This window comes from Phaenicophaeus curvirostris, chromosome 16, assembly GCF_032191515.1.
Source record: "Phaenicophaeus curvirostris isolate KB17595 chromosome 16, BPBGC_Pcur_1.0, whole genome shotgun sequence".
Taxonomy (NCBI): Eukaryota; Metazoa; Chordata; class Aves; order Cuculiformes; family Cuculidae; genus Phaenicophaeus; species Phaenicophaeus curvirostris.
In genome coordinates, this window is record NC_091407.1 from 9,963,225 (window position 1) to 9,983,410 (window position 20,186).

The 20,186-nt window shown below is 53.1% G+C and overlaps 1 protein-coding gene across 1 annotated transcript; it reads right to left on the reverse strand.

The window, feature by feature from the left end:
• Positions 1 to 6,959: 6,959 nt before the first annotated feature.
• SCNN1G (sodium channel epithelial 1 subunit gamma) lies at positions 6,960 to 19,677 on the reverse strand. The gene is made up of 12 exons (XM_069870610.1): positions 19,364 to 19,677; positions 17,437 to 17,731; positions 16,818 to 17,011; positions 15,781 to 15,884; positions 15,160 to 15,323; positions 11,895 to 11,993; positions 10,587 to 10,704; positions 10,049 to 10,127; positions 9,904 to 9,961; positions 9,461 to 9,522; positions 9,184 to 9,259; positions 6,960 to 8,771 (listed from the first exon to the last, which is right to left on the reverse strand). The coding sequence occupies exons 1-12, from the start codon at positions 19,594 to 19,596 to the stop codon at positions 8,382 to 8,384; spliced, it is 1,872 nt and encodes a 623-aa protein (XP_069726711.1). The 5' UTR covers positions 19,597 to 19,677; the 3' UTR covers positions 6,960 to 8,381.
• Between the last annotated feature and the right edge of the window lie 509 nt (positions 19,678 to 20,186).

Here is a 20,186-nt window from a genome sequence, read left to right on the forward strand (position 1 = left end):
TCCCTGGGGAAGCTCCCAGAATGGTTGTGTTGACTCTCGTGGCAGCTTTTTGTACCCCACGTGTCTCCAGTGTGCGCTGTGGATGATGTTGGTTGTTGATGATGTGTTGTGATGGTTGGACTCGATGATCCGGTGGGTCTCTTCCATCCTGGTTATTCTATGATTATATGATTCTATGTTGATGCTTAAACAGAAGGAGCAGAGCTCTGCCTCGGCGGCACCGCTGGCTATACCCGAAAGGAGAAAGGAGCTTTGCTTCCATAAAAATGACAACGAAGTTAGCAGATGAGCAGCTCTCCTATTTGCTTGAGGGTGGGAGGCGAGTGGCACAGCCAGGCGCCCTCAGGAGTGCTGTGCAGCCCGGTTGTCTGTGATGCTCGCAGTGTTTAGCATGGGCTCCTGCATTTTATGACTTAATTTCCATCTCACGCACTGCGCTCCCTTCCCTACTAAGCACACGGTAGGCTGTGGGGTGGGATCCCCGACCCCAGCACCACCGTCCACACAAAGGTAAAACCCCAAGCACCTTGGGTGCCTGCAGGAGACCTTAACTCCTCACAGCAGAACAACAAACGTGCATAAACCTCCTTGGAACCACCAACCAGTGCTGAGCAGCAAAGCGTTGTAAAAGTAACACTTGTGTCTTGTGAGGAAAAGGACTCACAGGTTCTTGCTCAATCAGGACTCGGTCAGACTTTCCTGAATGCCCCCAGGTTCCATTGTTTGGAACAAAAGTGATTTTCAATTTTTAAATCGCACAAGTGCACCTCCTGCTATTCTCAAAAGTGGAACTCGGGACTGTGTTTAAACAGCATTTCCAAGCGGAGCTGGAACGAACAGGTTTGATGGAGAGAACCAGGACTCACCCAGCTCTTAACCTCTGTCCTGTCAAAATAATTGCCCCTCTATCTCTACTCATTTCCCTGGAGAACAACGTCTGTGACCAGCTCTGGCAGCTCCAATGCTGAAAATAGAACAGGCGGCATTTACTCAGCGGTTTGAAACATCAGCTGTGAAGCCAAATGACCTTGAATCTGGCTTGACTTTGCGTTGTCTCTCTCGCTTCACCAGAGAGTTTATTTCATAAGCAAAAACCTCCTGCTAAAAATACAGCTGAAAAACACTGTGGAAAGCTCCCCTGCACTCCAGGCATTGTCTTCTGAGTGGGGCGTTGGGCTGGCGTGATGCACACTGGCAGCAGCCAAATACAGCTGAGGAGACGGAGATGCGGGGAAAACCAGCCCTGAGAAGGCCACCACCAGCCTCAACTGTCATGTTTTGAAAACACCAACTGGCCCTAAATTTCTCTGGTAATATGAAAATATTTTAATGGGGACTGCGGCAGATGCAAAGAAGGCTGAAAAGGTTTCTGGGGTGGTTTTTTGGCCTGTATATAAAGACATAAAAGAGCAGAGAAGCTGGTACCAGAGCCCAATGCAGAGACCCATGAACAGCTCTGCAGGGAGGAAATCATCCCAGAATGATGGCCGTGTTGGGAACACAGAGATCAGGTCCCTGGAAGACCCACAGGACCAGTTCACACCTGGTTCTGTGTAAACCTGTATTGCTTTTGGCTGAACGATGCCCTTTGGCACGGTGGGTGGGCGAGGGGTCCCAGCCCTGCAGGGTGGCAGCCAGGGGAGCCGAGGTCACCCCTTGGTGCTCAGGGATTTCATGGGGATTTGGAAAGGTTCTTTGGGCTCCAGAAAGGGGAGGGGAGCTGCGCTGTGGCTTTGCTGCCCCACGCTACCTGTCTGGCCCCTGCAGCAGCCCCTCTCCCTGTGCCTGGCGCCGTGGCTGATGATGGCCACCACTTCTGCACACACACCAGCTAATGAGTTTGCCACCGAGCAGGGGGTACGTGATAAATCTTAGTCACATCTGCAGCAGGCGCTAAGGGAGGAGGTGCCCGTGCCCATCGCCTCGCTCACCCCATGCCAGTGGTCAGTTCTGCAGCCCCGGCATTGGGGAGGCTCCTGCTCCGTTGCCTGCTCCCGGGTGGGGTGTGAGCAGGTTCATTCAGCACTTTAATTGCTCGGTTTATCAGTGCACTTTCAGAGACACGCTGTCACTAAACAAAATAGAGTAATTAAGTTGTGACCAGTAAAATCACGGTCAAATGATAGCGAGCATCTCACCAGCCAACCTACACCGGTAAGCGCTGCGTATAAAACCTTTCTAACTAATCTCTGTTTACGTTACAAAGATCAGGCAGTAAAACTAGAACTGGTTTTCTTTTACAAGCAGCAGAAGAGGGGAGGGAAGCCGCCCCGCATGCCTGGCACCATTCAGCCACAGCCTGACTAGTGGGAAGGGGTTTGTGCTGCTGTGGTGTGGGTACCACTGCTCTGTGAGATGCTGTGAGCCACATCGCTGGCTCTGGAGCTGGTGGAGTGGGGCAAAGCCGAGCTCCGGTACAGCTCCCTTAGCCAGAGTGATACCTGCATCGATCACCGAATCAGGACCAGCCACAGCGAGGCGCAGGACCACAGAGTTTTGGCACCACTGGGGTTTCCCCAGACCTGCTCCACAACTAACTGGTGTGACAGGGAATTAGTTGCACTCATTTGCCTTTTCCAGAAGAACTAACCACCCTGCCATGACTCCATCCTCTAAGGATGCGGTAGCTGCAGGTGGCCCAGCTGGGTGATGCTGCTGCCTGGGTGCAGAGGAGGCAGCGCCAGCGCGGCGCCGCCTGGGACACAGCACCGTAAAGATCCCTGTGGGCTGGTGCTTTATGGTCCGCTCCCACGTTCTGGGGTAAAAGGGAAATGTTTGGTGACTGATGACTCTGTATAACAAGAACAAGAACCAGGGATGATTTCCCATTGTGATTATCTAGGGAACAGGCTGTACCCTGCAGGTCATTATGTAAACTTGGGTGAGAAGGTCTTAAAACACGCGAGGACGGTGCTGCAGCGTTGTGAAAACTGTGATTCACCACGCTCCAGCTGGCACCTGCATGCAGCCAAGTTTCTCGGGCATCGCATCACCCTGGGACTGCAGCTCCGTTTCAATTGCAGGTGAATAAATCAAGTGAACACACACGTTTACCCACGTGTAGAAACATATTTGGGTGGAGTACATGAGTGCAAGGAGATAGGAGTAACCCTGTGTCAGTACACTGGATGGGGCTGGGCTTGCATTTGGAGCCCAGGAGTTTTGTCCCCAAGTGGGAAGGAGGCAGGATGATGGCGCGTCACAGCACTCAGCCTGAGATCCCTCCTGCGCTTCATGCCCCACTGCTTTTGGGGCAAGGCTGCAGGGGCAAAAACACCGTCTAGGGCAAAGTATGGAGGGGAGCACACATGGAAAGCTGCACAGGGCTGGCAGTGTGGGGAAGCTCAGCCCCGCAGGGGGATGCGGCTCCTTCTGGAAGGGAAACTGAGGCAGGAGATTGAGTCTGGGAGAGACAAGTTGGTACCAGAGTGTTACAGGAAAGAGCCGAGGCACAGGTGATGATACGAGAGAGGACAAAACACCAGGAACACGATGTCCGTGGTGCCGAGGGCGAAGGTGTTTCCCTGTTTATTCCTCCAGCTGTGTTGCAACTGGGCTGGGGAGCAGGCGCGGCTGCCGGATCAGCGCCCCAAGACCACGGCTGAAGGGCCAAGCCCCGGTGCAGCGTGGCCGGCTGCTGCAGGGACCCGTAGTGCAGGATTCTGCCCCGCACCGCAGCACCGGCCGGCACAACCCCTGCCCACCCCATCCCCACCACCCCCACTGCCCAGGGCCAAGGTGTCCCGAGCCCCACTGCTCCGGACGGGAGGAGTGGGATGTGTGGGGTGCTTGCTCACGTGCTCTGGAGTGGGATAACGAATGAGTGGGATGTGGGAGAAGAGCCTTTGCTTTTGGGAAGAAGCGGGACAGAGGTAGCAGGGTACCCTTGCTGCTAGAAAGCACCAGTCCCAAGAGAAAATGTGTGCAGGAGCGATGGAGCTGGAAAACTGTGCTGTCGCTGCAGCAAACATTGCGTGCTCTGTGTGTACAGTGCTGGGGGCTATGGGCCGTTTTCTTGGATGAGATTCCCCAGCCTGGCCTGGGATTTCATCTCTCCTTCCCATCCTGAGGCATCGGTCACACTCAGCCTGGACTCTCACTCTTCCTGGGGTTTTTCAGCTGGGACCCAGCCCCACTGATGGCGTTGCCCGTGTCTGCTGGCGGAGGTGTGGGGAATCAGGGATGACTCTGCGCATCCCGGTCCATCCTGTTCCCAGGTTGATGCTGGCACTGGGATTAGTGCTGGAGCTGTGTCATGGCATGTCCCTGCGGAGAGCAGCTGCTGCAGTCGTGGGTTAACTTCTGACTCACGCTTGCCTGAAACTGCTTGGGCTCTGCCAGGCTCTGGCCGGTGCTCTGGATGCTGCGGCTGTCGGCTGCGCGGAAACGCTTCTGCACAGCACCGGGCACGGGCTGGGTGTTGGCGATGCCTCAGACCCCGTGTCTGGCACGGGGAATTGCTCCATGGCTGCTCAGCTTTGGCCGCGTGGTGTTCACCACTGCAGTGTCACCCATGATGAGCAGTGGGACTTCAATCCAAGCCAATGATTTTGTACAATAAAGCACCCACCTGCTTCCCTCCCTTGCACCCGGCTCCGTAGCCCCCTGAGCATGTTTGTGCCCCGAGCAGCAGCAGCCTGAGCTCCAGCCACAGCTCTAAGTAGGGAAGCTGCTGTGTGTGAGGCGCCTGCTGTTTCATGTGACACCAACGGGTTTCTGGGCTCTGGCAGGAGCTGTGGCTGCTGCTTGCAGGCTGGCATCGCTTCCTTGGACTGCAGGGCTCCCGCTGTGATGGAGGCACAAGTGGGCTCTCGCAGGGCTGAGCCCCTCACTCAGAAATTTCTTGGGGGCATCAGGGCTGGTGAACGTGGCAGCAGAGCTGCTGTAGCCCTGCGAGCCCCTTTGTGGGTGCCTGGAGGAGAAACCTCCTCATGCTGTGAGCTACAGAGCTGCCTCACCCTGCCCCGGAGGTGAAAGGGTAAAATTAAAATATCTACAATCTCCAGGCTGCCCTCCCCAGCGCTGCCGTTTTCCCAGGGCACAAGTGGATGCTCAGAGCCTGAAGGTTTTCCATCAGAAGTGCTGCAGATGCCTTGCCCTGGCCCCATTTGCATTGATGAGGCATCACTCCCAAACCTGTTTGTGGACCACTGCCCCATCACCGATGGAAGGGGCTGGGGGAGCCTTTAACCCTGTCAGTGCTGTGCTGGCTGCATCTGCTGGGAGCAGCGCTGAGCATCCATCCCTTCCCTCGTGGTGGCTGGAGCCCCACTCCGTGTTGATGTCCTGGGTTACTGCACCCCACGGGGCTGGGGCCAGCAGTACCTTGTCCGGCTGGGGTCGAGATGGGGCCAGGCTGTGTCTCAGATGTGTTTTCCAAGGAATCTTTGCCTTATTCTTCACAGTCCTGGGCAAGTTTTTTGCCCCAGCTGACCAGGAGGTTGGATGCTCCTGTTTTTTTCTCGATTGTCAGGTTTTGTCTGACAAAGAAACCACAACTAGCCGTTCTGTCTCTGAGTTGCCTTTGTGGTGGCTGCTCGTGCTGAGCCTTGGAACAGGCAGAGTCGGGGAAGAGTCTTGTTTTCCACCTGGGAAAAGCCTTTGCCCAGCAGCTTTGATTCTGAAACAAGTCCCACTACTGCAGCTGGAGCTTCTCTCTGCATGACTGCCCTTCTCTCCATGGTTCTCCTGGCAAGTGTTTGCACCCTTGTGACAAAGGAACTGGGAGCACTGGGAAGGCCAGCAGCAGGATTAATGCTTGCTCTGTGTGTCCACACGGCTCAGACAAACCAACCTCCAGAGTCCTCGTAGCAGGACGAGAGCCCACGTAGCCTTGGCAGTGCTCCTCTGGGGGGAAGGGAGGGTAGGAAAGCTATGGAAATCCGGCACCTTCACAAGCAAAATGCTGGAGCTATTTGGGTTACGGTGGGTTGGGAAGGTTTTGCTGAAAAAAGCAGGTGTCGTTGGTGCCCATGAAGGCTGTTACGGGGCTGCTGTGTATGGAGACAGAGCTGGTGCTGGGTATGGCCAGCAGACTCCATAACACGGTATACGGAGGGATCTGCTCCCCAGATGAGCGCTGGTCTGCAGCTCCTCAACAGGACAGAGAAGGGCTGGCAGGATCCGTGTGTTTTCAAACCCCATTTCTGTCTGGGCATCACTTGCGGTGAGAGGTACCAGCATTTTCCTGCTGGGCAGCAAACCTCTGTGCAGCTGGATTTCCCTCCTCCTCAGCTCTCCCTGACACCCACAGCTCCACCACCACCCACCACTTCTTGAAGACACAGGATTTCCACCTGACCCCCAAGCAGTAGCTGCAGCAGACAAATTTCACTGCCTATTCCCACGCAATCCACGTGGAGTTTCTCAAGCTCTCTGAGTTTATGGCATTCAGTGTGTGTCAGCCCTAGTTCCCGTGCCATCCCAGGCAGTTTTTCGTCTTTAAGATGACTCACAAATTCAGTTGAATCCAGTATTTAATTTGTGATGAAGTCATCCATTCTGGAGCTCCTTGGGGCGTTCTGCCTCCTGAAGATTATTCAGACCAGGAACGCTGTTATCATTGGGTGGTGTTAGAACAGCGATGGGGACAAGTGATGGTTTGCTGCAAGCACCTCGCCTCTGTGTGTTCCAGAAGCGGCTCTGAGCCAGGGCAATACTGGTTCTTCCTCCTCCAGTCACAAAGGACTGTCCAGGAGCGGAACTACCTGGGAACACCTGCAGTTCCTGTGTTTTGGGTCACCTTGCTGGGCAGTGCTGCTTTCTGAAAGGTGTTTTTGCCGTGCACACCCCTGCACACCTGGTTCTCTGCTGGCCCCACAGTGCAGAGGAGCCCAGGGCACCTGCAGCCCCAGGGAACACACAGGCAGCTCCCATAATCGCTCGGGATGCCTGCATGGAAGCAACTCGCATGTCGCTGGTTTGAAAAAAAATCCAAAGAGCAAAGCAGTTATTCAAAAATATATCTTTATTTTTTTCCCAATTTATTAGCGATTTAAATAATTCAGTTAAAATATGTTTTATTGCACATTAAAGGACCTTCCTGGATTCTCCCTGTCCTATTTAAAATAAGCTTATATAGAGAAAGGAGAAGAGAGACTGTCTTACGCTTATACACACTCACAATCATTCGCTCTGCAAAAATCCCAAGCAGCCAACCCGTGTAGGCTATGTCCATCCTCAGCATCTACGCAGTGCGCTCCAGCAGCGAGGAATCGGCTATAGGACGGAAGAGTGCGAGGAGTGGGTGCCAGGGGCCAGGAGGTTTCACCACGAGCGCCGCAGCCACGTGGGGTTCGGTGTGGTGGAAGCAGCCCTGCTCAGTGCGCAGGAGGCAAACGGCAGGTTTTGATGCAGCCCTGTGGAATTCAAGGGGAAGAAGCAAGGTGGACGATGGATGGGGGAATGGATCCTCCTGCCACCTCTCTTCAGGGCTGTGTGCGGAGCCCAGGGCAGCTCTAGCGGCTTCATCCCCTCCCTGGGCACCACCAGCTCTGGGGCAGGGAACTGGGTGGCTGGAGGGAAGTCCTTGTGCAGGGCTGAGCAGGAAAAGAGCAGCTAGCTCCCTTTGAGTCTTCTGGGAAGTCACGTGTGGCCAGAGCCAGGAACTGCCTAATGAGCTCCTCTGAGGTTCCATTTAATAGCCGGCTTGAGTGATGTAAGATGAAACAAGCTTGCAGAGTATGCAGTTCATTACTGTCATCCAAATTAGATTTCGTGCCCTTTTCAGATGATTCTTTTGCGATGACTTAAGTCGTCCTACCCAAGCTGGTGTCATAACACACTCTACAAGCCCATCTATGGCTGTCCTAATGTTTCATCTCAGAATAAAGAGCTCCTCAAGCCACCTTTGGAATCAGGTTCCAGACGAAATTCAGATCGAGAGCTTTCCTTTTACCCATTTTGTGCTCTTCCCAAGCCTCTGCCATGCCCCTTCCTATAAACGTCATGCTGCATTCCTGAAAGCCCTGGGTTTTTCCCACAAGTCAAGCCACAGAGCAGACTGCAATCAGCGTTAATACTCAATGAGGCACCAATCTTCTGCTGTGGAGTAACTCCTGCCCACGGATAATGGGGTGTGTGTAGCCTCTGTCTGGCAAGACACCCCAGCACAGCGCGGCATCCTGCTCCAGCCAATCTTCTGCAATAAGCAATGATTAACTTGAGAACTGATGTTGCTTGAAGTTCCTAATGTCTCTGAGCCCTTGGCTTTTGTGTCTGAGCTTTGCTCAGAGAAGCTTTGACCGCAAGTTCAATCCCTGAATAGGGGTCTGACCCGACAGCCCCTCAGTGCTTGTTTGGATGCGTGCCCTTCACCCCTGGGCACGTGGGTCCAGCACCCACCTCTGATTTTGGCACCTGGATGGGTGGATAAATAAGTGTCAGTGCTGCCCAACCTCTAGTGTATCGGGCAGCTGCTCCGTGAACGCAGTCTCTAGCCGCAAAGTGCTGTAATTAGGGGGGGGAGTCCTGGGCAAGGGGCTGTCCTGGGGCAGCGGCAGGCGCAGGGCGGTGTTGAAGGTGGGCAGGTCCTCATCCACGCAGACGGGGTTATCGTGGCCCTGCCTCTCTGGATCGCTGGCCTGCGGAAGCTTCCCCGACTGATCCCTTTTTCGGTTGTTCCACCATTTCTTTGCCTTTTGCCATTGGCGTCGCATTACGATGGAAAGCGAATCGATGAAGAAGACCTCGACGATCTCGATGACGCAAACGACCGAGCAGCTCATCCAAAGGCCCAGCTGGCCTCCAAAGTTGGAAAGAAGAATGACGAGCTGGAAGAGAAGAGAGCACAAGGTTATGGGCTCCCACGGCACCCAGTGCACGTCCACGGCGCTGTGAGGGTATGCAGGGAGGCTGCGCCAAGCTGGGGCACCCCAGTTTATTGGGAGAGTTACCAGATGTGATGGGCCCTTCACTTGCTGCCTGCACTGCCTTCTTCTGCTCTGCTCCAGGAGGAGCTCAGCGCTGCGCTTGCCGCAGGCAGCCCGCAGGCTACCCAGGTGCAGAGCTTGGGACTGGGCAGTTTAAAAAGGGCAGGATGAGATGCTCCAGGGAGCGTCCTCCATGGATGGTTTCCTGCCCCTGCCTGCATGGAAACCCTCCCCATGCCAGGTGAAAGCTTCCAGCCTGTCTGGAAGAGCCACGTCTTCCCAGGCTGAGCAGGGAACTGCTGTGTTTGCTCACCGTGTTGGCAGGATTCTCCGAAATGAATCTCTCATTCAGGTCCTTGTAGAACACCATGAGGTTTGAGAGGTCCGTCCTGAGAGGAGAACCAGAACACAGGCTGAGGGTTTAGTGAAACAGTAACAGCAAACATACTGAAAAACTATGCAAATAACCAGTTGGACCAGTAGGGCTGGGCTGCTCTAAGGGAGCTTTTTCCCCAATTGCCATCATTAGGGCTGCTGAGATCATATCTGAGCTTGAGGTGCAAGCTACAAACACAGACATGGGAACTTACTTGTTCAGCTTCTTGTTGATTTTCTGCCCTTTGTCCCAGGAGAGAACTCGAAGCATCCAGTCCTGGAAAAAGTACAGAAATCACTGCTAGAGTGGACTGTGCTTGTGTAGAAATCCCTGGAAGGGGATCACCCTCCACATCTCCTTGGACCAGCTTGGTGCCACGAGTGGAAGCATGCAATGAGCCAGCGGTCCCAGGGGATCTGCCAGCCCACAGCTGGATGTTACTGTAATGGTGAACTCCTGGAGGGGAACCCTGAGCTGGACAGTATGGACTGAGCCTCAGGGAGGAGCAACACTAAGTGCCAACGAATACCCATGGGTCTCCCTGCTTCCACAATGAACCTCTGCATTTATCTAGCTGAACCTCTGGGTTTATTGACCTGAATCTGTGGGTTTATTCAATGCCTTGTTATGCCACACTGCCCTCAGTTCAGAACTGACCTCGGACACGGTGGACGGCCACTGGGCGATGCTGGTGGTGAGCGCCCACTCCTTGAAGCTGGAGAGAGAGAGGCAGGTTGTCAATTGTGAGCTCGAACTCCCACACCTATGCAGGATTTCACCTGTGGACACTGGCAGGACTTACCTGCAGGCATCTTTGCAGATTTGCTGGCAGCCCAGCTGCTCCTTCACAAACTTCTCGTGCAGCCTGTAGTAGCAGTACACTGCAAGAAGGGAACGGGACATGTATATGTGGAGCCAGAAAGAAAAGCAATGATGCTGTGCTGCCTGTGCTGGAGTGGGGCTGGTGGGGTGCAGGCGGCCTTTGTGGCCATCACCTACGCTGTGGGGTAAAACGATTTACCCTATAAACATTGCAAAACACTGTGAGAAGTGGTTGCCACTTGCTACAGGCGCGAACAATTGCCTCGCCTGGTCAAGTCTTCCGCTTGACACTTCTGTGGTGCGCACGGATGAGAAGCAATTAGGACAACTCTCCAAAACAAGTCAGTCTAAACGAGAAGCAGTTTTAGGCTCTGTGGTATGTGGGCTAAGGCAGCTTTGCCTCTTGCCAGCATGCTGTGTGGCTGCGGCGGTGCTGAGCGGGGATGGTGCCGCGGAGGGATGTGGCTGGCAGTGGGCGGCTAAGGTACATGCAGCGCAGGAGGTGTTTGAACACTTACTCCAGTTGGGGTTTTTCTTGTAGTTGCAGTACTCTGCCCCAGCAGGTAAGGGCTGTGCGTACTGGGCACAGCCACACGAGTCCACCATGGCCTTCTGAAAGCAGGAGTGCAGGCAGATCTGCAGGAGATAAACCAAGAGCTGCTGTCTAAGGAGCATGGGCTGCTGTAGCACCAAGGTCCAGGCTCACATGCAACTAAAAACATCCTCTGTTCCTGACAGCAGCAATAACAGGGGAACCCCGATTCCCTGGACCTTCAGACTGTGTTCCCAGTGTATACAAACTGGAGCTGCCCATGAGGGTTTAGGCTTTAGTGCAAGAAATAACAATATAATCCCTTCTGAAGGGTATTTTCTGAATGCCCCCACACCTGCTAAAGCCATCAAAAGCATCGCTGTTACAGTTGCTCTTTCCACAGCTAAACAGAAGGTTTTCTGGTATGCCATGGCTCATGGTCCATGAATCAACAGCCAGGCGACTCACTAGTGAAATGCTCACAGCTTCAACCAGATTGTGTTTGGTGCATATTTGAGACCTGACGTTGTAAGAAATAATAGGGCAGGTTGGTCAGTGTTTTGCGCGAAAACATTTCATCAGTTGGAACAAGCAGGAATCAAATAATTTTGAAATCCCAGCTTCCAAGCCTTTTGGTTGTGATCCCAGCCCTCCTGAGCCCTGGGTTTTGGTGAAGTACAGTTATTAATAACCTGTGATAATGTCTGTGTGACCCTACCTGGCAATGCATGACAGCAGATTTCAGGTATAACACCCTATAAAATCAAAACCCAGCCCAGGCCCAGGCTTCGCAATAGGCAGCGGCGAAACAATTACAGCTCTTCAAGAGGAGAGCCCCAGAGTGCCGGACACCCTCCAAGAGGGCCCAATTACAGAAACCATGCAAAATTAGTGGAAACTTACTCTGTAAACAAACATCCTGCTATCTGGATACTGATTAGATGGTATCTGTTATTCTTGGAGTCCTAAAGGTCACAATTTCTGACTTCAAGGGTTACTAAGCTGCAACATTGAGTTGGCCAATATTTTCCAGTCTCACAGTGCTTGAAAATTGCCTCATGAGCTCATGTCCTCTCTTTATCTAACAGGGTGCCTAAGGGGACTTGAAACATCAACCACTTAAGAATAAAACTTGGATTTTAAAAAGTGCTGTGGCATTTTACATCAGTGGTTAAAAGCAGTGGCCCCATTTCTGGGCTGTTCACAGCCTCAGATCCTGAACTACAGAACACAGTAAAGCTTTTTATGAAGGCAGCCTTCAAGTGACCAATAAACCCAGACGCAGCAGGTTTACCTGGAGGGAGTAGCTCTTGTTGTAGAGATTTTCTACAGGTATGTCGGCACCAGTCTCTGTGCAGTCACTGTAGGGTTTGCTCAGCTTACGAGACCGAGTCTGAGAACCAGAAAAGAACAAATCTCGGTTTTTTTGAGTTCACAGAGAAAGCAAAGGATTTAGAGGTAGTTCATCACAATTATGACAATGCAAGTGATGGAGCAGGTTTGAACAGCCTCTTCACCTTCTGCCATCCTAAACGATTTGTCAATCACTTGTCAAAACAAAGGTGGTTTTGTGTGTAATATCCCTTTCCCAAGCACTGCTCTGCTGGGTTATCTGCTGCCTTCCTTGGGAATCGCTGCAGGAATGCAGAGATGGGATAAGCTTAGCGGCAAGAATGGTTCAAAGCAGGGTAATTCATATGTATGTTTTCTCTCATCGAAAAGTTCTAGAGACTATGCAGCACTTCTCTGGGACGTGTTCATGTTTAGGGGAAGGAGGGTTGTTGGTCGGGGCTCCTGTCTGGTTTGGTTTGTTGTCTGTGCAGACCCACACCTTCCTGAGCTGTTGTGACACCGGCTGCTCCTGCTTAGTGGGTGAAACAGCACTTCAGGCTCTGCCAGCGCTCAACAACTCCTCTCTAAAATGTGCATATCTCATGCAGGACTTTTCCCAGGTGCTGCTTTGACCCTTCCTCTCCGATAAACGGTAACACCTTTTCCCATGCTGCAATCTCTGCCCGGAGCAGAGCTCTGAAACACCAAGGGCCACACCTGCAAGGTCTGCTGAAACTGGGGCTGGGAGCCCTCACGTTCACAAGCCCTGACTGGGGCTGCATCTCCTGCTTCCTGCAGATTACCCTGCCTCGCTCAGCCCTCGACCCTTCCCATCCTTCTACAGCAGTTATCCACTTTATAGCAAAGAAAGTGACCTGAAACCACAAGAATTTAAGAATCCATTCACCTGCCTTTCTCTGCAGAGTTTAAAATTAGGGGCTGATCCTACAAAGGATGGATTTAGTAGGAACCTGAGAAACTCCTGCTTTCCTTTAAGTCACTTGCTGTAGATTTACAGATTCCTGAGGTCAAACCCAAGAGCCAGCATCACCATTTCTGCCTGCGGCAGCAGACGGCTGCAGGCACACATGGTGCAAGTCAGCTCTTTTAGAAAGATGCTCAGATCTCTCTTTGGAGGGAACACAGATGATTTCAGTCTTAGAGATGGATCACTTATGAAAACCAAATTAAACGAGCTCTGAACATGCTTTTAATGTCTGTGGACACCCCAGCGCTGGGACCCCTCCTCAGGATGCTGCTGAATGTGCCAGCAGATGATAAAGACTTTCTATAGAATTGTTTTGTTGTGCCTTATTCTCCTCCCACGGTTCATGCAGCACTGAAATAATTTCCAAACTAAATATTTAACTAAAGCATTGGAACTCCTCCCAAGCAATGCCTTGTTTGCATTCCAAACATCTTGGAATATTTTTGGAGGCGGAGGGGCAGTTCCAGTACACAGAAACACACAAGCGATAACCTACACGCTAGGGTTTGTGTTTGGGAAAGAGCCGTGGCCACGCTCCAGCTCATGTGTGTGGCACATGTCACCATGTCCTCCTTTGTGGAGTTGGATGTGGGTACAAAGACTGAGCCAGCGCTCTGGAGCCCGTCCATACTGGCAGTGCGGTGATCGCCAGCTTTTGTCCTCAGTCCAGAAATCAAGGCCAGCTCCTATTCTGGCTGGTACATCAAGATGCAATCAGATCGCTTCCTCCTAAGTTCGGATGCAATCAGGTCGCTTCCTCAAGCCAAATCTTTTCAACACAGCCACCGAGATGCATTCAGTCTTAGTGTTTACTCTACATGCAACAGCCCAGACCTAATGTGCCAGGAAAATCATAGAATCACCAGGTTGGAAAAGACCCACCAGATCATCGAGTCCAACCATTCCTATCAAACACTAAACCATGTCCCTCAGCGCCTGGTCCACCCGTCCCTTAAACCTCTCCAGGGAAGGTGACTCAAGCCCCTCCCTGAGCAGCCTGTTCCAGTGCCCAATGACCCTTTCCGTGAAAATTTTTTTCCTAATGTCCAGCCTAAACCTCCCCTGGTGGAGCTTGAGGCCATTCCCTCTCATCCTGTCCCCTGCCACCTGGGAGAAGAGGCCAGCACAATACACCACAAAATACTACATTAAATACTGAGACCCTGCCTGTGGTGACTTTTTCTCATACAGTGGAGCAGTTATAAAGCAAACAGCCTTCCCAGACTCTGCCTCCTTCATTGCTCTGGTTCCAGTACCTCCTGTTCTCTTCTTGCCATCAGCACCGTTCACCCCTGCTGGTTTGACCAAGCAAGTCAGGTGGAGCAGGGGCTGCCACAGCTCTCCAGACAGCCTGAAGACAGTTAACTACTGGCCCATCTCAAACCCCCAGCTCTGTTTTTGATGTCTTTTCTAATGCACGGGCTATCTCGATCTGGCACACCCAGCCAGCATCGATAAGCAGGCTGGCTGCAGAATTAGCCCCAACAATCAGAGAAGAAAAGGCAGAATTAAAATGCTCTCTTAACGACCCATCCAGATGAGAGGGGAAAGCCTGGCTGGCTCCATGGCAGCTGCTTTCACTTCTCCGCCACAGAAAGAAGCCCCTCGGGTCAAATGCCTCGAATGCACTGCCCTGATCAGGGAAAGATCAGGGAAATTTGGAGGTGCAGCCCTCCCTGGTGCTCCCAAGATGCTCGCTCAGCTGCCAAAGGCAGAGTGGCTGCTCGCAAGATTTATTTTACAGTTGGGATAGTGAGAAACCCAGCAAAACAAGACTTAGACCCATAAAATGGCTCTGCGTGTTGCAGCAGTCTCTCCGGACCTGGCCCTGCTGCGCGTTACCCGCAGCTCAAATGCGTTCTCTGCCGCCCCTGCAACCTGCGTGGGATGCAAATGCCTCTGCTCCCTGCCAAAGGGACACGGGGCACTTGACAACACATTTCTGTGGCTGTGGGTTTTGCTGTGAAAACAAACCAAACCAAAAAAATCCCCTGGAGAGCCAAGGGATTGGAGAAAAGGGAGAACAAACAAAATCCCAGCAGTTGTTTAGTTTACAGAGACCTGATTTTCCACCACTACAGAAAGCTTTGCTCAGAAAAGAGCTATCACAGGATTTTCCTCAGGGCACTTCAGCTGCTCAAGTGTGAGGTATTAGAGGCTATGCTAAAATCGGTTGATATTTACACCTGCCTCAAGAAGACGGTGCCGTGCACCTGCAAACAGGATTGCCCTCACTTACAAAGTGCATCCCTATGGAGGTGGCTGCCGCAGTCTCAATCTCTGTGCCGATGTCCTCAATGAAGGGATATTCATTCTGGTCATGGACCATGATCTTGGCTCCTGTGGACGTCACCAGGAAGGGGTTGTAGTCTGCTTCGTCTATGAAGAGCACAACGTGCAACCCTGAAAAGTAGAGACAAGGCAGGAGCAGAGTTAAACCAGAAGCCAGAGCCGTATTTCGGGTCAGGGAGGGCAGCACAGTTGGCTCTGTTTTATCTGGCTGTAAGTAGAACTCTAAGAACCAGGCAAAGCCTTTGGAGTGCCAGCCTGAGCCGCTTGCAGCGCGTCGTGTCCCTCGACAGCACCAAGCACAGCAAACAAACAGCGCCTCTGCCGAACGTGGCTGAAACCCACTTTAAAAAAGTTATATAACTGGGAAGCAGTGATTTCAGAAGGAAAACATTAGTGATGCAATGATATTATCTCTGTATTCCCTGGCAATAGTTTGTGCTAGTTCAAACAAGCATTTCCCCAATCAGCTCGCACATCTAGAGCCAACACATCAATCACTCTCCAGCAGGATCCAGTTCGCTAAACCACTCGTTATCTAACAGTTCCTCTGCAAACTCGGCTTCCTCACCGTACTCGCTGCCGCCGGTGGAGGTGCTGAGGATGGTCCCGTTTTCCCCGCTGTTGAAGGTGTAGCAGTTGCCATGCAGGGGGTGGTGGAAACGAGTGAAGTGCCTGGAAGAAATCAAGGACTGTTACATCGCTGTTTGCAGTTCTAACTGTCTGTGGGAGAAAATCATAGAATCACCAGGTCGGAAAAGACCCATCGGATCATCGAGTCCAACCATTCTTATCAAATACTAAACAAAAAAATCAGCCGATTTGGGCTTTTTGCGTTAGCAGACACAGCAGGACTGCGTGTTTGGGTCCTTTTTGGCAAGCGATCGATTTTGCTGAAAAGTGTGGGTCTTTTTCTTAATATCTTGAAACTCCCTATGCAAGCTGGTTCCATAGCATCAAGAAATGAAAAGTTTAGGAGTTTCCACGTGGGAACAGGGGCTGAGAAGGTGGGGGAAACGGATTTACAGAATGAGCAGCTGGTGTGGTGGAAGGGACAGAGTCCTCTCATTCCACAGCCAAGTGTCTCGTCTTCCCTCTGAACATCCCCTCCCTCTCAAGCAAACGTCTCCATCCCAAGAAAAGATGTTCTGCACTTGCATGGTGACAGACACAGGCAAAATGCCTTCAGGAATGGGAGTTTTGGTGCAGGCTGCTTTGTGCACGGAGGTGGGGAAATTGTTAAACTCGTGTGCCAGGGCAATCTCATCCCCAGAGCTGCATGGGAGGACCCTGTTGTCAGCCCAGGGGGGAAGGGATGACTCTGCTGCTACCAGGACACACGGGAGCTGCTCTGCCACAATCATAAGCAAGGAGATTTGATTCTGCCCAGACCCATAGGCATATCTGAAACGCGCAGCAGAACACTTCACTTTCACAGAAGAAATTAAAGAGCATACGTAAAGTTCACAAAGACTCGAATGTTTGCTTTCATTTGGAAATGGAAATCCATTCCGTGCTGGAATCCAGCAAATACCCAATATCCAATCCCTACGTATCGTGTACTTGGTAATAAACTGTTAGTCTGGCAGGTATTTTCTGAGCACTGACCTTTTGTCACAAGATAGGCCATCAAAGAAACATGTCAGTATAAGGTCATCAACAGAATAACTCAATCTTTCCTTAGTCTCCAGGGGAATTTGAGCCATGATGTTCATGTAATGCAGCTTGTACCATTCCTGGATAGCATTAACTCCCGAACTGAACGTATACAGAGCGCAGTCACTGCTGTTGTTTGCATCGCACTGATAATTACAAAGGGGAAAAAGCATTTCAGATGAAGTGAAATTCAATCTCCTACAAAGTTAGTGTGATTGCATTTCTCCTCCACAGTAACAACTGCGTATGAAGCTACAGGGGTAAAAGGAGCACCAAAGACCTTCCATGCAGGGCTCGGTGATACAATCAAGTGCTTGATGCCCAAAGGCAAGGTCAGGGGAGGCACTAAGTCCGCTTGGGTAGACTTCAGGAAGGCACTTCTCTTCCCGAGAGCGGGCAGTGAAACTGTAGGCAGCCACGATGGCCTGGCAGAAAGGGCAAAAGAGCAGGTGGAACCTTAGTCCCTACAAAGCCACCCAAGCAAGCAATAAAACTGCCTGGAGGGACAACAACCCGAAACACCCCTTCATTTCCCCACAAGGAACTTGGTGGCCAAGGAGGAGACACTCACCAACTGAAAGCCGATGATATCATTTGAATCCCCAGAGTTGACTATGGACGAGTCCTTGTGAAAGACGCTGCCCTCTATTTTCCTCTTCTGGCCACTGCGGAGGTCAGTCACTGTCTTAGAGAAGTCCTCAAACTTCAGCAAGGGGATGTGTTTGAAGAAGTCGCTCTCTGTGCTGTTCCACTCATCCGCTGACCGGCGCACCTTGGACTTGCCCTCTGAAAACCCGTAGAAAGTCTCCAAGGCTTTTTTTGTCTCTTTGTCCAATTCAGATAAATAGTCTTTCATGGAACTGTACCTGCGTTGGAGACAACGTGACAGAAAGTGAGATCCCGTCCCACCAACACATTTTGCCTGCTGCACCGTGAACCATGTCACTCAGGACATAATCCTCTGTCACGGACGCACATCGATCTCTCACTGCCACATCAGTTCACGTAGCTGCATCTGCCCTCAACAGTGCCCTTGGACAGACCTCAGAGTAAAGACCATAAGAAGGAAAGCAGAGGGAACTACAGAGAAAGCCCTCTCAGGCTCCCCGGAGGCTGTGTTAGTGAGCCTGAGGAGGCAAGGCACATGGAAATAGAGTTCTGCATCTGTTCCAAGAGACACGGGAGAGCTGGAGTGCCTGAAGGGATGGGGTGGGCAGCTGGCAGTAGAACAGACATCAACGTAAAGCATAATTTGTCAGGAGAAAAAATACCATTGATTGATAAAGTCAAGGCACCCTATAGGGGAAAAGAAGAGTGACAGATGTCCCCTTTCCATTCTTCAGGAGATGGTGTTGTTTATAACCCTAGGACTTCAGTTCTGGGGAGAACGGTATATGAAGAGAATCATAGAATGATTTTGGTTGGAAGGGACCTCAAAGCCCATCCAGTCCCACCTCTGCCATGGGCAGGGACACCTCCCACTGGATCAGGGTCTCCAAGCCCCATTCAACCTGGCCTTGAACCCCTCCAGGGATGGGGCAGCCACCACTGCTCTGGGCAACCTGGGCCAGAGCCTCCCCACCCTCACAGCAAAACATTTCTCCCTGAGATCTCATCTCAATCTCCCCTCTTTCAGCCGAAAATCATTCCCCTTCATCCTGCCTCTGCACTCCCTGATCAAGAGCCACTCCCCAGCTTTCCCACAGGCAAAACCTTGCTGCCCAGGGACCCTCTGGAGCAGAAACCTAACCTGACTGAGCCTGGCTTTGCAGGCAGCAGGCGGACGGTGCGATTATAATCCACGTCTGAAAAGCATCAGAACAGGGCATGGGACCCAAAGTGCCTGAGAGGGGAAACCCACGGTTGGGAAAGCCTGCGAAAGGGTCTGGTGCTGGGGAGGGGACGAGGGATTCATCGAGAGGGAATGGCCTCAAGCTCCGCCAGGGGAGACTTAGGCTGGACATTAGGAAAAAATTCTTCACAGAAAGGGTCATTGGGCGCTGGAACAGGCTGCCCAGGGAGGGGGTTGATTCACCTTCCCTGGAGGTGTTTAAGGCACGGGTGGACGAGGTGCGAAGGGACATGGTTTAGTGTTTGATAGGAATGGTTGGACTCGATGATCCGGTGGGTCTCTTCCAACCTGGTCATTCTATGATTCTATGAGAGTCCCGGGCAGGCAGGGACCCCCTCTGCTCCCTCCACTCCCCACTGCCTGAAGTGTCGGAGTTGATGATGCTGATGGTCCGAAAGGGGATGAGGAATCCCCTCTGCTCCCCACAGCACCGCACTGGCAGGGGCTGATGCTGCAGATGGTGACAGCAGGGAAAGGGCTGAGCAATTCGTCAGGAGTCCTGGGCAGGCAGAGTCTCCCTCTTCTCCCACCTGGTCCTTCACCGCACTTGCAGGGGCTGATGTTGGCCACGGTGGGAAAGGGGATGAGGAATTTGCCGGGAGTCCCGGGCAGGCAGGACCCCCTCCCTGCCCCCCCCCAGCCTTACTTGTAGGGGTTGATGTTGCAGATGGTGACGGCGGGGAAGGGCAGGTTCTGGAAGCGGACGGTGACGGAGACCGAGGCGCTGTAGTAGTTGAGGAGCAGCTCCGCGCACTGCCAGAGGATGAGCGCCACGGCGCTGAGGGTGAGCAGGATCCAGAGCAGGCGGCGCAGGCGGCCCCGGGACACCACGATGCGCCGGCACCCGTGCGTGTTGGTGTTGAGGCAGTACCAGCGCATCAGCTCGCTCAGCGTGGGCGCCTGCGGGCCCCGCACCGGCAGCGACCGCTTCAGCCGCGCCGCGATCCTCGCCTTCCCGGCGGCGGCGGCGGAGGACGAGCGGCCGTCCCGTCCCGCGGCACCGGACCCCGCGGGGTCCCTCCCTCCCGTTTCGCGGCGCTGCTCCCGCCCGCCCGGCGGGGCCATGCTGCCGCTGCTGCTGCCGCCGCCCCCGCTGCTCCTGTCGCTGCCGATGCTGCTCCTCCTGCCGCCGCCGCCGCCTCCGCCGCCCCCGTCCCCGCAGCCGAGGTCCCGCCGGCCGCCCGCCCCGCTGCCGCCCCCGCCCCGCCCCGCCCCGCCGCGGCCCCGCAGCGCCCCCCACCGGCGGGAGCGGGCGGTGCGGGATGGGACAGGACAGGATCGGATGGGATCATAGAATCACAGAATCACCAGGTTGGAAGAGACCCACCGGATCATCGAGTCCAACCATTCCTACCAAACACTAAACCATGCCCCTCAGCGCCTCGTCCACCCGTCCCTTAAACACCTCCAGGGAAGGTGACTCAACCCCCTCCCTGGGCAGCCTCTTCCAGTGCCCAATGACCCTTTCT

Excerpts from the sequence above, each read along its gene's own strand:
- SCNN1G (XM_069870610.1), bottom strand. The coding sequence starts at position 19,596 with ATGCGCTGGTACTGCCTCAACACCAACACGCACGGGTGCCGGCGCATC. Across the intron at positions 17,012-17,436 it reads ATATCATCGGCTTTCAGTTG|TGCGATGCAAACAACAGCAG; the intron begins GTGAGTGTCTCC and ends TGTAATTATCAG. Across the intron at positions 15,324-15,780 it reads CACCGGCGGCAGCGAGTACG|GGTTGCACGTTGTGCTCTTC; the intron begins GTGAGGAAGCCG and ends TCTACTTTTCAG.